Source organism: Pteropus vampyrus, unplaced genomic scaffold (assembly GCF_000151845.1).
Source record: "Pteropus vampyrus isolate Shadow unplaced genomic scaffold, Pvam_2.0 Scaffold34, whole genome shotgun sequence".
NCBI classification, from domain to species: Eukaryota; Metazoa; Chordata; class Mammalia; order Chiroptera; family Pteropodidae; genus Pteropus; species Pteropus vampyrus.
In genome coordinates, this window is record NW_011888815.1 from 1,064,808 (window position 1) to 1,079,332 (window position 14,525).

Sequence of the window (14,525 nt, forward strand, 5' to 3'; positions counted from 1 at the left end):
AGCTCCTTAGTATAAACAAGCACCTTCCATAGATAAAAGTGGATTGAGGACATACGCATGACCACTTGAGACCTGAGGTGTATATATACACAATATCATTTTTTAAAAAAACAATGATTAAGGATACTGAAATTTAAAATGGAAGATAATTGGAGAACACCTTGAATGATTTCATAAAAAGAATTGTGTGGAAAATCTGTTACAAATTGTGTGACAAACTAAAGTTATGAGAGATTATGCACCTGTCCAAAGTGTTATAGAAGAAATTCCTACAGTGGGAAAGAAGGGACTGAGATAACTTCTAAGACTTCTTTCAACATGAAAAGTCTTAGAAAAAAATGTGTGTATATAAATAAGAAGTGATATACATATTCATGTATAAAAAGGAACTGGTCAACTCAAAGCGGTCTAGAAAAGTAAGAAAAACAATCGGATCTGGGGTTGCATCCCATGACGTGTGAGCTGGGAGCCCTTCGGAAACTTACTGAGCATCCAAAACTGTTTTTCCATATGTAAAATGAGACTGGGAATGGAAAAATTAAATGCCTGTATCTCATTCCACCTACTTCTTGCCATTCAGACCACAAAACCATTTCATCATGCTTGGACTACCATAATGGCAACCTAACTGATTCCCACACCGCCAGAATGATCCCGCATACACGTAAACTGAGAAGTAACGTATCCAAGCGAAGCAAGCTCCTCCCCGCAGCTGCCGAGGCCCTGCTTCGCTAGGTCCCGCTTCTGCCTCCGGCCTTCTTCTCAGGCGCTACCGGATTGCTCAGGATGCTCCTGTCACCATGGCTCTCAGGGCCCAGTGTCCGCTGTTTGTTCTTTCTAGGACACCTTCCCTTGGTATAGATGGCATATTTTTATCCTCTGGAGATTGGTTTTTAATAAAATCTCAGCTCCCCAAAAAGAGCTTCTAACTAAAAGAAATATTCCAGTTATTTCCCATACTACATGCTGCCGATTTCTGTCCAATCATTTGTAATAAATCGTACTTTATTTAATGTCTGGCTTTGTGGGGAAAAAAAAACTAACATCTTTGTCATTCAAGGCCTTCATACGCCTCACCACGGCTGATGACAACCCTCAAACCCTTCATATGAAAACAGGGAGAGAGAGTTGCTGCCTGACAAGTCTCAAATGAAATGACGTACATAGCAGTGTTTTTTTAAACTGAAACAGCATCACGAGTCCAACACGCCTGCGCTGACTTAGCTCCACTCATAAAGGCTTTCGCATCCAGACCAACCATCAAGTACTACACATTTTAGCATTTTTTAAATATATTATATTCCTTAAGATACCTAGACTGACATTTCCTATCCTCCTTCCCTCTCTTCCTTTTTCCTTTTCCTCCTGGACATGTAATATCATTAAGCATCAAGCACGTAAAGGTCCTAAAAACTAGGCTCTCCCCTAAATACCAAAGAACAAAAATTTTAAAACTTAATCATGATTTCATAGAGGAAATCACCTTTCAGAGAAACTAAAATGAACAATAATATCTTGGAACAAGTTCAAAATGCCAAGTTACCAACTGCTCTCAGCCTAGGCCTGGCAAGTCAAATGGCCATCTGACAGCGATGATGGAGGGATGCTGAATCTCCACCACAAATTGCTACTCCTTGTGTCCCTGGTCCAATGTGTATTTTACTGGTTCGTGTGTCTAGCCTTCTGAGCCCATTTCTTGGCCTCAATGGACCATTAAAAAAAAGAGGGAATTGCAAGTAACAAATTGAATCAACGAATCAATAAAACAGCTCCACTATTTCCTTGACCAGGGCGGAACATTATCACTTTGCCTAGACGCCCACAGCTCCACACTCGCAGGCGTTCAGGTACTGAGGTTGATTTGGCATCTCTTGAGGCCCTTGGTAGGCTTCCAATTTCCCCTGCTTTTGCCAGAAAGCTAAACTTCCAAAAAGTACTCCTTGAGTCATCCAACATTCCCAGACTCCCATCTTACGGCTGGAGGAGTCCTGACTAATTTTAGATTCAAGGATGCCTTCTGTGAGCAATTAGCTATCCAGAGTCTCCACCCCCATCCTGCTTAGACACCCACTAATGCTGGGAAAAAAAAAATACAGCTATCAACAGAGCCTGAGGCTAGATCTGAAAAGCAGTCAAGCCAAGCCAAAAGGGCTACTTTGCCATTTTAATAAACAGATTAATTGGAGGACCTTCCAAAGGAAAGAAATGTATCTTTCCCCTAAAAAGTTGCCAGTGAGAGACAGCAGAAACAACAGACAGAAAAGGCCCAGACAAAAGACAGAGAGACTAAAGGACAGAGGCGGCATGTCAGAGGACGACAGAGACAGATACCCAGACAGACGGGAGCTGGGCGAAGGGAGACGGCAATGACAGGGACAGAGGGACAGACATCGCAGGAAAGAGCAACTCTGAAGATGAATTTTCAAGAGTAGGATGTTCTCCTGAGTATAAGAATGAATTTTAAAGCAAGTAAAACGACATGTAGCAAGTGACTCGGTGCTGATTCTCAGGTCCCACAAGAGAGCCCTTTAAGAACCTTGACATCAGCAACCCGACCCCCACTGCACACCGTCCACACATACTTCTCAGCCTCTCTCCTAAGGCAGACGGCCAGGGACCCGGCCATTGAATTCAGGAGAAGAAAGAGCCTGAGAGCTTGAGAATGTGCCGAGCGTGGCTCCTTACCTTCAGCAGCACCACGTCCACAGCCCTGTCCACCTTGGAGATGTCACACAGACTGTAGCGCCTCTTGTGTCGTTCATACATTTTGTCCAAAAGCAGAAGAGAGGAGACAAATGCAGGAGATGTGCCCGCCGTTAACTCGGGGGAGCAGTGCGTCCCGCAAGTCCAGAGTTCCAAACCTCTCACGGGGGGCGTCTGTGCCTTCCAGACGCCTCTCTATATAAAACCCTCAAAGGGTCAAAAATGAATTAAAAAGAAACCAAGAGGAACCCAATTCCTTAAACTGACCGAGAACTTTGTGACAACTTCAGAGCACTGGGATGATGAGTTTATAATTCATAATAGAAACAGTAAATGCCTCCTGATGCTATACTTTATGCAAATCTTGACTGAAGGAGAAGCGCACACCATTTCCATCACTGGCGATAACTCCAGTGGAAAAACTAAGAACGAACTGACTGAGCATAATGGCCGATGCGCGTGGGGAAAAAACCAAGCAGGCAATAAAAATCCAGTACGTACTTTGTCAGGAAAAGAGAGGGAAAAAAAAGGAAGATAGCTCTATTCCACAGCGGTGACGTGAAAAAATTCTCCCATAAAATTCTGTTCTTGCTTTAAAAGAATAAAGGACTATCAATTTTTCCTTTACAGGGAAAAGAAAAAAAAAAAAAAAGCAGAAGCTTGTTGATTCTGTATAAAGTAAAGAGCCTTCGGAGTCTGTCTCGCACACCAGGCAGTCGGGCTTGGTTCTGATTTAAGTTGAAAACATGTAAGACAGCAGAGGAAAGGGAGGGAGAAAGGCCCGCCTCCTGCTCTGCAACCCCCCCTTCTCCTAGGGCGCTGGCCCTGCCCTACCACAGTCCCCAACCCCCTCCCTCACTCTCGAGAGTGTCATGACTTGCCTTTCAGTGCCGCACCAGCAGCCGAGGAGGCTTGCAAACCTAATTGCAAACATGATTCACCCACAAACTAAGAGGAGAAAAACAAGGCTCCTTTTCCTTTTCCATCCCGCTCCCTCCTCCTCGTCCAACTGTCCCCTATGAAGGAGGCTCTGTTAGGCTCTCTCAGATGCAAGGAGTGCTTTGATGTCAGGGCCATAATAAAGGAAGAGAAAGGTCATCCTAAACACCGTAACAACACACTTATCTATCCCACCACGCACAGAAAACAAACTACGGGAGGCACACACTGCCTCTCCTTGCCAAATGCAAACCAATGATTTAACGTGAGAAAAATGTTAGCCAAGTATGCCAGGGCGATGTCTCTAGGATTCAGAAGTGGCTAGAAGAGTCACCCGGCGGGGACCTCCCTTTCGATGCTCCCATTCACATTAACTGAGCCTTGCATGTGGCTCTGCTACTTCTTTTGCCCTTTTTTTTTTTTTTTAAACTATTTGAGACCTCTTTAGTCCCCACCCTTGGGAACATTCTCCCGGGCCAGGCCTATTCCAGAATTCATTCTCTCACTTCAGACATTCTCTCACTTGGGTCGAAAATAATTTGGGAGGGAAAAGAGGAAGAGGAACCAAGGAAAGCAAAACGGGGAAAGAGTGGGGAAAGAAAAAAAATTACAAAGATTTTCTCCTGCTAGGAGCCATTAGGCTGCTGACATTTTCCTCAGGTGGCCAGAGGAGTGCTTGGCTGGACCAGGACTGTCAATGAGGGGGCTCAAACACCATGACATAAGGAGCAGGGAGATTTACTAATTGAATTTGTCAATATTGCAAAGAGTTGGTGATAAAGTTTTTCAGTAGCTATAAAAAGAAGATAGAAGGTCTGATGAGTCACCATCCCCTCAGGCCAGGCATTCAAGTTGCCAACCAGCCCAAAGGAGAGAAATGCAGACAGTCCTGCTTGAAGGCAAGCCTTTTCCTCCTCTATGAGCAGCACAGTTACAGCAGTGAGCCCTGGAAGCCTGATGCCACAGCCCTCACTGTCCCACAGAGGTGGACAGCCTCCCCTTCCCCACGTGCCCCCTGGTGAGCCCTGGCTCTGTGATGTCACCAACCTGTGCAGTGAAACAGAGGGTGGTTCTTGTTAGGGTGACAATGGAAAAACGTAGAAACAAGATGATTAGAGAAAGGTTAGAGAGTTGAAAATAAAGTTCTTGCTCAGGCTTACCGAAAGGGTGGGAACCTGGTCAGGAATTTACAAATACGTTGGAACTATGTGGTCTGAGGCACAACTCAAAAGATTCTATAGGCTTCAGTGTATGGAAAAATGGATAGTTTGTTTATCTTTTCTGTATGAACCTTCACCAAGCTATAATTGAGAGCTCTCCTTTCTCCCCATATGAATACAAAGCTGCCTCCCCTCTGTCCTCAATATGATTTATTCCTCAACTGCCGCTCCCTTCTGTTTTAATGAGAATCAAATGTTTCGGGATTCCAAGGTTCCCAGGCATCTCCCTAGGGCTCAGAAGCTCTAATCATAATAAAGCCTTTCTACACCTAACCTCCTCTAACTATGGACTTAAACGTAGAGAATCTATATTGATTTAGCAAATATTTTGTGCCTTGCACTGAAGGCAAACAAAATAAGTAAACAACAAGGCATGTGTCAAGAAGTTTATATAATTAGAGAGGAATCTGTTTCAAAGTAATCTAATTGCCTGAAATGGCCCAGATTACTTGTTTTTGAGACATACAGATTAACCTTTCGATTTCTGACTACCTGCTGGCTTTGTGCTGCAGGCTGCAGATCGAGGTTTCTTACTCTTCGTGCACACATGAACACAGTAAAACGAAGTGGACTCGCCCTGACTTACTCTGTTCCTTCTTGGAAAACAAATGCTCTGGGAAGGGAACATACGCTCTTGTGGGGAAAAAAAAAGAGTGTGTTTTGCTTTCCCCTCTGGATCTGCTCAGCACTCCCCAACAGAACGCAGAATCTGCAGTCCTGTGCTTTTGCTGCTGATGTGACAATTCCAAGTTTTTATTAAAAACATCTGGAACCACTGAAGTTATTCTGTTAGGATTTTGAAACACCGCAACCAATCATTTTATATTCAAACTAGAGCTGACAGTTACAACTTTGCATTTCGAGAATATTTCCTCTTTCCTTTGAGAACTTATAGTAAAACATTATTTATTATTGACAACAGCTTATAATAGTAGTTTTTATGAGATTAATTATATCTCCCTTCTCCCTGTGTCCTCCATCTACTCTCTCCCTCCACAAGGGGTCCCAAATTCTTCAACAGAAGCTTTTTGGTTCACTCCTGCCACAGGCCCAACATATGTTCTTAAAGATTCCACAAATGGCATACACAAATATTTCATGCATTATAATTTAACTATAGCATTTCTGTTCATGAATTCAATTTTCTCTTGATTTATTTCATTACAAGATCTAACACCTTACCCAAATTATTTAACATTCTTAACAGGTGAACTCTATTTGGCTCCATTTTGTTCCAGTTAGGGCAGATTCCTGCCTGAAATCCCATAATAAAGTTTCTCAATTAGGATACCACCTAGTGGGTATGCTCAAGACACAAAGGGAACACCAGAGGCCAGTAAACAAAGTAGCACCATGTGACTAGGCACTGGCTAAGTGACTCACCAATGATCAATTTAGTCTCTGCAGGGTACTCAGGTGGCAGGCTAAAAAAAATCAAGGTTTCTTTCCATTCCTGGGTGTGTCATTATCTCCCCAAGCAATCTGGGATAATTAGTTTGACTCCCTGGACCTACATTTCCAAACTGAAAAATGAGAGGTGTTGGACACTAGACCATACCTGAAATTCCTTCTTGATCTGATATCCTCAGTCTGTGACTAAGAAATCTTTATCAGAGGCCTTATAGTTTATAGAATGTAGGTAGATTCAGAGAAGAAAAGAAAAATTGAGAAATTCTCTCAAAACTTCTTGTAGAAAACATATAGTATATTCTTGGGTAATTATATTTGCCACCTCCACTTTACACATGAAATGAAGAGAGGTCTACCACAGTTAATGATTTTCAATAACCTATGATTTCATTAACTTAGAAACAGTGATTCATCCAGAGTTCACATTTGTTGGCCAAATCTACTAGAATACAGATAAAACATCAGCTTCCACTAGAGAAACCCCAGTCTGCTTAGAATAACAGAACGCTTCAAATAAGATGTTTTTGAGTATTTGAGTATAAGAAGAAAATTATTTACAATGGCTGCAAAAACACTGTTTCCATCTGGGGTTTGCTTTTAATTTCAGTTGAGGTGTTCAAGCACGACTGTTCCTGGCATTTCTTTGATTCACAGATTTGAAGGCTCCAAGGTTTTAAAAAGCTAAAGGAGAAGAGGAAGGCCTAAAGGACAATCAACCAGGAAACCTTTTCGAATCTGGCAGGCGGCACCTTTGCTTTAACCCTCTATCGCCTCTGCAAAATGAAGCCAAAAGGCATCTTAGCTGGTAGCAGCAAACTGACAACTGTACCAACAGCAAGAAGAAATTAAGATGGAAGAATATCAGAAAAAACAAAGGTCTCTTCATAAACTTGTGCTCCTTACAGGAAATAGGTCTCATGGAACAAGGCCACAAATGTTAAATTTTACTAAAATTGCCAACAGCTTGGTGAAATAAAAGGAGAAAAGATGGAAGAAAGGGAGATAGCAGAAACATAACTTCAGTAAAAAAAAGTAAGTGACAGCAGAGTTCAATCTCTAGGACAGGTCTTCTGGGGCCAGGTTTGTTAATAGCAACAACATTTACTGAGTTCCTGATTGTCAGGAGCTTCCATGTGTATAATTTCATTTATTCCTCATAAAAAACTATAAGGTAAATGTTATTGTCCACAGATGCAGAAATGTTGCATTCAGAGTTTAAGTCAGCTGTGTTAAGGTCATGCAGCTAATAAAACAAGTCTGCATTAAACTCAGTTTTGTAAATCTTTCTACTACACGTCTTATTTTGCCACTTGAGAATTACCCAAATTAAAAGAAACTACTATGGAGAAAATGTAAGTTAAAATTTAAGGAAAGAAAACTTAGAATTCTTCACTCATACCATCAATATTCTTAGTTTGATTTTACACAAATGCCAAAGCATAGAAAGAGATGTTATTTTTTCAATAAAAATGACTAGCGGTTCTTAATTTTAGAAAGTACAGATAGAAAGTGTGCCATTAAATGAAGCACATTCAACTTCTTTCTCAACATTTTAATACGTGACATTTCTGTTTAACAGCTTCTCCGTGCAGTATTATGTTAACAAAAATCAGAATGAACACATCCAACACAGGGACTAAATTATATCTGGATACTGACAGTTCTTATCCAGGTCTTCTTTAGAATGAACAGGTATACTAGTCCTAGTATTTTTCTTTGGAGCAAATATTTCTAACATGCACTTCAAATATCTGAAGATACCCTTGCAATTCACCACCCTCCCCAGAGCTTTTCTTCTGGGTCACGGTTCCTATAACTGTTCCTCATGCAACAGGCACCCAACTGAAGCCTCGTCAGTCAGTGTCCTTTTTGTGATGTAGACGCTCAAGGTGAAATCCTCTGAAATTGCACTCACTGGGACAATTAAGATCGAACTGGCTTTCCGAACATAAATACCACACTATTACAGGAATATTAGCTTATGGTGAAATAAGCTCACTTGCCATATCTTTTTTCCACTTTGACTTATGTCAAAACAGGTTTCTTCCATACCATAATCTTGTGATTGTATTTTAAAACCCACTTTACAATTTCCCTGCTGAATTATCTCATTTGTTTTAAGTTATCATTTTAGTCTAAAAAGAGTACCTTGAATCTAGACTCTGTCACAGAAATGCCAGCTGTTCCTGCACACTCTGTGTCATCTATAAACCTGAGCAAGGTTAAAAACAGACCCAGAAGTACGATGCTAAAAGCCACCGCTGGAAGGATGTTAGTCCATCCACCATCAGCTACAAAGCCAATCGAACTTTGACTCACATTTCTCCATCTTCTATACAAAACGGAACAATCTGTACAATTTCTTGTTGAAATTAACACATACTAGATGGTGTTCTCCTATTGGACCTATCTTGTAACCCTATCAAAAAAGAGAAATGAGACACCACCCACAGTGTACTGTGGGGTAACGTTTCTCTGGGTGGTCATGCAGTCTATCGAAACCAAATCCAAAAGCCTGTCTCATGTGATCAGCAATAAACCATACTCACTGTGACTTCTGTATCTTCCAACGCCACCCCAGCATTACATAAGACAGAGCACTGACCGCTGCCCCCTAAGCTACTCTAACATTTTTCTTCATAACTGTAACATACGAGAAAATTTCTTGTCACATATAAAAGTCTTATCAACTTCATGAAGCCTACGAATGCAAACTTTTAGTTCAGTGAAATAACTAAGTAATAGCATCCCCCTCCTCCACATTTTCTTATACTTAAAAATACAAACTATACTATTCAAGAGTGGATTCTGATGCATTCGTATCATTTGGCTATTTTTCCCAATAAATATATACATTTTTACATGTGCAAAATGCATGAATTCAGACTAAAATCTTGGTCATAACTTCTATTTCAGATGGTAATCTAAGACTCTGAAAGCATGTTTTTATTTAGCATTTAAGTAACTTAAGATGCTTTACTGAAGTATAACTGGCATACAATAAATTGTACATATTTAAAGTGTTCTAGATATTTTCCAAACATAATTTTTTAAACTGAATTTTCAAATTTTCCCAAAGAATGCGGCTTTAAAATACATTAATGCTGTAAAAACCTGGAATGCTAAAAATGCTAAAAATGACAAATTTATATAATGAAGAGCTAAGAAATTTCACATGGAAAATTCATAATATTGTGAGATCATACATAACTTCACATGTCACTGTCCTAAGTCTTCCACAAGCTTTTCAGTAAACAGTATGAACATTAGACGAATATTCACTGAACACCTATGCTTGGCAGTGAGAATATAACAGCAATTCAGACAGACCGTAAATAGAATAATGCGTGAGAAGTGCTGGGACAGAGCAATCACAGCACGACAAGAACATTTTGCCTCAAGATGTAACACACTCTAAAGGCCCGCTGAGGAAGCTGACTACTCCGGGACCTGATGGGTGAGCAGGAACTAACCAGGTAAAGGGTGTATGGTGTGTAGGGAGGCGGGGAAGAAGTAGAGAGAGACTGATTTTGTAGACGTTCAGGCAGAAGACCAGGTGCTTAGGGCCAGAGGCAAGAAAGAGCAAGAGGCAAAAGACGAGGCCCGAGGAGCACAAAGAGATGGACTCATATTCAGAAGTCTGAATCACTGCAATAGGAAAAAGCTACTGAAGGGTTGTGAGCAAGGGAAAGGCATGATCGGTTTTGCATTTCGAAAACAGATTTTTTTTCTAGAGAATGCTCAACAGATAGGAAAAAGTAACACTAGACACAGGGAAATTAAGTCACAAAGCTGTTACGGAAGTTGGATGAGAGATGACAGTAGCTTGAATTCAGGTGATGAAAGCATAGATGAAGAATCAACAATTGAGGGGTCAAAGATATTTAACACTAACAGGGACTGGGGCTGAAAGGATGAGGGAAAAGAAGCGTTTGGTTTGACAAGGCTTCGCCCTAGGCAACCAGGTAAGCGCTGGGAGGGAGCACAAGTGAGAGGCAGGGAGAGATCCGAAGATGAGTCTGCTTTTAGACACAGCTGAAGCTGAGGCATCAGAGACAGCCCAGCAGAGCCGTGCAGACGAATGATGTATTCGTCTGGAGTTCGGGAGGATGGCTGGGAGAGGGTACAGAGATTTGGAAATCAACACAGATGTGATATTAAGGAAACTAAAAGAAGTATTCCCAAGAAAGAATAGTAAACAGTGCCAAATGCTGTGAAAAGGTCAAGCAAATAAGAGATCTAGATTTTGCTAGGTAAATGGTAAATGGTGGGCCTTGGTAAGGGCAGTTCTGGCTTAGCAATAGAGTGACGAAATATGGAATTAACTTCACAGAGGAAAATTCAGGTTCTGTCTCTTAAGACATTTTTGCCTTCAGATTAAGTACTTTACTGGATCCTTATGTAACGGTTGCTGGAATATTGATAACCTGGCAACAAATATTTTAGATTGTAAAAAACTTTCTGAGAAGAAAATGAAATGTTCATAGAGAAAAAGGACCGTTAACACGAAGTGAGTTCTGGGCAACACATACGCCTGTCCTTTCGCATACTTTCAGTTCCTTCCAGGAGATCTTGTTATCAAGACCAGAAGAGAACACTTGAGACACACAGTGCTATCCTGGTCAGGAATACAGGTTTTACAATAGCTGGAGGAGGAGGGAAGCGGGGTGGACAGTGTTTTGGCAAGGAAATGCAAAGGAGGGACAGCCAGTAAGTAAGACACTCCCTTTCCATGTGATCATCTGTGGAAATAAGATCAAACCTCTTTCTATAAAACAAAGGCTATGAGGTCAAGGAAAACCACGCTGACATTTACTGACCAGAATGTCCTAATGCGATTTTGTCATTACCAGCATGACGTGGTCAATTAGTAGCCAAATTGTGAATATTAGCCAAATTTATTTATCCATTCGACAAACATGTAAATGTCTGCCCTGGTTATGGTGCTCTGAAAGGTGTTGCGAGAGATGTTAAGGATGGATGAGACATTTTGGAGACCTCGAGGAAACAAAGCAGGGGTAATGGCCTGAAATATGAAACAACATGGGTAGAACAAATGAAATGCGGAATTTCAGCAAAGGACCGAGGATCTCTGGCTGAACTGATTAGGCTGAAAAGTTTTATAAAGATGGTGGTTTAACAGAAGGAGAAGAAGGGAGAGAGGAGGTGGGCACTGCCTATAAAGAGTGTGAGTGAAGGTACAGATGTGATGAGTGGCAGATGTGGCAGAGGACTAGCAGACTGTCTAATTATATGAATCAAATTCCTGTATGGAAGTGCCATAGCATCAGCATGGAAAAGCACTAACAATCTAGATTATAAAAGCATATGATGTCATGCTAAAAAGTCTGGACCCTGTTCAGAGGCCACTGGAAGCCAGCAAGGACATCTGAGCAGAGACGTGGAATGGTTCGTGCTGTGATTCAGGAAGACTGCACAGAAGTCTGCAGCCTCGTCAAGTCTAATTTCCCTCGTCTGGATACCACTCCACTTCGGATCCTTACCCAATCTCATATGCTGCTACACCTTCGGATAGGTACAAGGCTGGTCTCTGGAGTTTCCACAATTACAACGTGGTTCTCCTTTCTCTCAATTTTCCTGGCTCTTCAAACAATTGTGGTTTCTGGAATTCTGAACCTTGTCTCTCCGACCTTAGCCAAAAACCCACCTGTCAAATCTCACTTTCCTAATTCAGCTCTCTGCATACTCTGTCCTTTTCACTCTGTCTTAGACCCTTAGGCACTCACATGGCGGTGTTCTCCCCGTATCTATCGTTCCTCCGTGCTGCACGCTGGTCTGACTCTAAATAGATGATGAGCTCCTTAAAGGCAGCAGGCACTTCTGAATTTTCTCTCCCTGAATCCCCTAAACACCCAAAGGCTTCATGACTAACTGATTATAGACTTCTTTATAACCAGTCACAATCCTAAGACCTTTCCAATAGCTGACCAGATATGGTTATTAAACAAGACAAGAAAATATTGTCAGTGTGTTAACATATACAAGTGGTGAGTAGTCTTAAAGAGTTTCTGGATTTAAAGGATAAATTCCTGGCCAGATATGAAAACTCATATTCCAAATAACCATACTCTAAGGAAAATCCCACATAAAAAAAAATTAAAATGTTTTACTTAAGGAAATTACTTGACTTAATCTTCCTATTTTTCACTTCATGGCTAAAAAAATAGCTCTAGTACAATCAGTCAGACAAGCCAAAAAAAATGATTCAGTTTCCCATGGAAGACTTCTCTCATCCCTCCAGGCAAACACACATCACTGTGTAGGCATGTGTTCCAAGAAAGGCAGAGGTACAAGTTAACTCTTTTTATCAGCTGTCCAAAAGACACAGCTAAGGGGAGAGAGAAAAATCCTTCAAGAAAAAAACCTATTGAAGGGATTAAAAAGTACAAATTTGCAGTTTCAAAACAGTTATGGGGAAGTAAATTATGCAGCATAGGAAATATAGTCAATAATACTGTGGTAACAATATATGGTGTCAGACGGGTACTAGACTTATTGGGGGTATTGCTTTGTAGGTTTTATAAATGTCTAACCACTATACATCTAAAACTAATATAATATTGAATATCAACTGTAAATGAAAATTTAAAAATTTTTCATTTAAAAACAAAAAAACAAAAAAACAAAAAACAACTTTTCAACACTACCCGGGTCAATTTTGGCATTTAGTCATCCTCAAAAGAATATACTCATTTAACCCCTACTTTTGCTCATTTAACCCCTACTTTTTGGAGTTTGCATTTGATCATTTTATTCAACCATTACCAAATTCAAATTCAATCCACTGTTCTGAAAAGGTTTAAGAAAGTACAACACAACTCTGTTTACCTGAAATTAAATTATGAGAATTTGTTTTGGAAGAGTTGTTACCACGAAAATATGTTGAAGAGGGGAGAAAACGCTCCTCTGCTTGAGCACATGCGAGCAGAGCTGTCGCACGCGGCACGGCCGCAGGAAGAGAAGGAACAGCTGACCGCTGACCACTGCTGACCAGGCGCAGTGCCGAGAAGAGGACCCCTATGGCCAGGCTGCTTTGGGCAAGTTACACAGCCTTTCTGGTCCTTAGTTTCTCACCGTAAAATGGTGATAAAAGTATTTCTATTTTATTATCATCTTTAGAATTTTTGCCTTATTTAAAAAAAAAGATATTTAAGTCAACCTACGAGAGTGCATGTGAGATAAAACCAAGTAATTGATAAAATCTGACTTAAGTTAGAACTGAAAGAATAAAACACCTCTGCTTTTAAGCAGACCACCATGTTCCCTCTGAAGATACTTTTTATTATGAGATGAGAAAGTAAAAAGAGGGAAAAGTTAAGTTTTCTCCGTAAGTGGAGAAGGCGGGTAGCTTCACCAGGAGCCAAGACTAAAGGGACCGCTGAGCATCCGAGCGCCGCGCTGTTTCACAGAGAGCGGCTCTTTAAGAAGGTCAGCATAGGACTGGGAACTCAGCTGGAAAAGTCGGCCTTGGGAAAAAAGAAAACGGCCTCTTCCTCTGAGGCAAAGGGAAAGGAGTAATAAAAGACAGATATTTATAGATTTTTCCTGGCCAATTCCCAAGTGCCTAATTTGGACTGAACTTATAGCCAGTGTCCCTGAACAATCCCCACCCAGAAGACCGAAATCACAACGTGACCCGCTGGGATAAAGAGCATTTGTTTGGTCCTAAGACGTGACTCTGGGAGAAGGCCCAACACCATGACAGCCTCTCACCTCTCCTCGTGGGACTCTTCCACAGCAGTCCACAAGTAAAACAACCATGCTCAGACTAGATTCCACACCTGGCGACCGCCATGTCTTTGACTCTGCCCTCATGCCCTCCCACACCTATGCAAAGCTCGACAGTCTGCGAGTCTCCCTCAAGTCCTATCACATCCACGATGCCGCCGACTCAAACACCTCCGTCGAAAGGCTGACTTGTCCTTCCACTCACTCTGTTAGAACCAGCACTAAAAGCACGCACTGATCACCAGTTCCAGGTGCCCGTTTTAACAGTCTCCTGGAGCAAGACACCTGCTGCGCCTGTGGCCTTGGCATCAGCAGAGGTTCCCGTGTGAATGAAAGATCCCCTTCTCTCTCTGAAGAGGGTCTTTCAGGGAAGGTAACCCATCCTCAAGAGTAGATCGAACTGATACAGGCAGTCCACATTCAGAAGCTCTTTGATTCATAAATTTCAATTTGGATACAGAGATATGCACCAGAGAAAGGTCATCTACTCTGCTCACTACGAAC

General features: G+C 41.4%; 1 protein-coding gene across 1 annotated transcript in view; it reads right to left on the reverse strand.

Annotated features, from left to right (window-relative positions):
• AKAP13 (A-kinase anchoring protein 13) overlaps window positions 1-14,525 on the reverse strand; it is a 247,495-nt gene that overhangs the window by 91,929 nt on the left and 141,041 nt on the right. Inside the window, exon 12 of the mRNA XM_023529007.1 lies at window positions 2,686-2,898. Coding sequence (XP_023384775.1) covers window positions 2,686-2,898 — 213 coding nt within the window. The remainder of the gene's footprint in view (window positions 1-2,685; window positions 2,899-14,525) is intronic.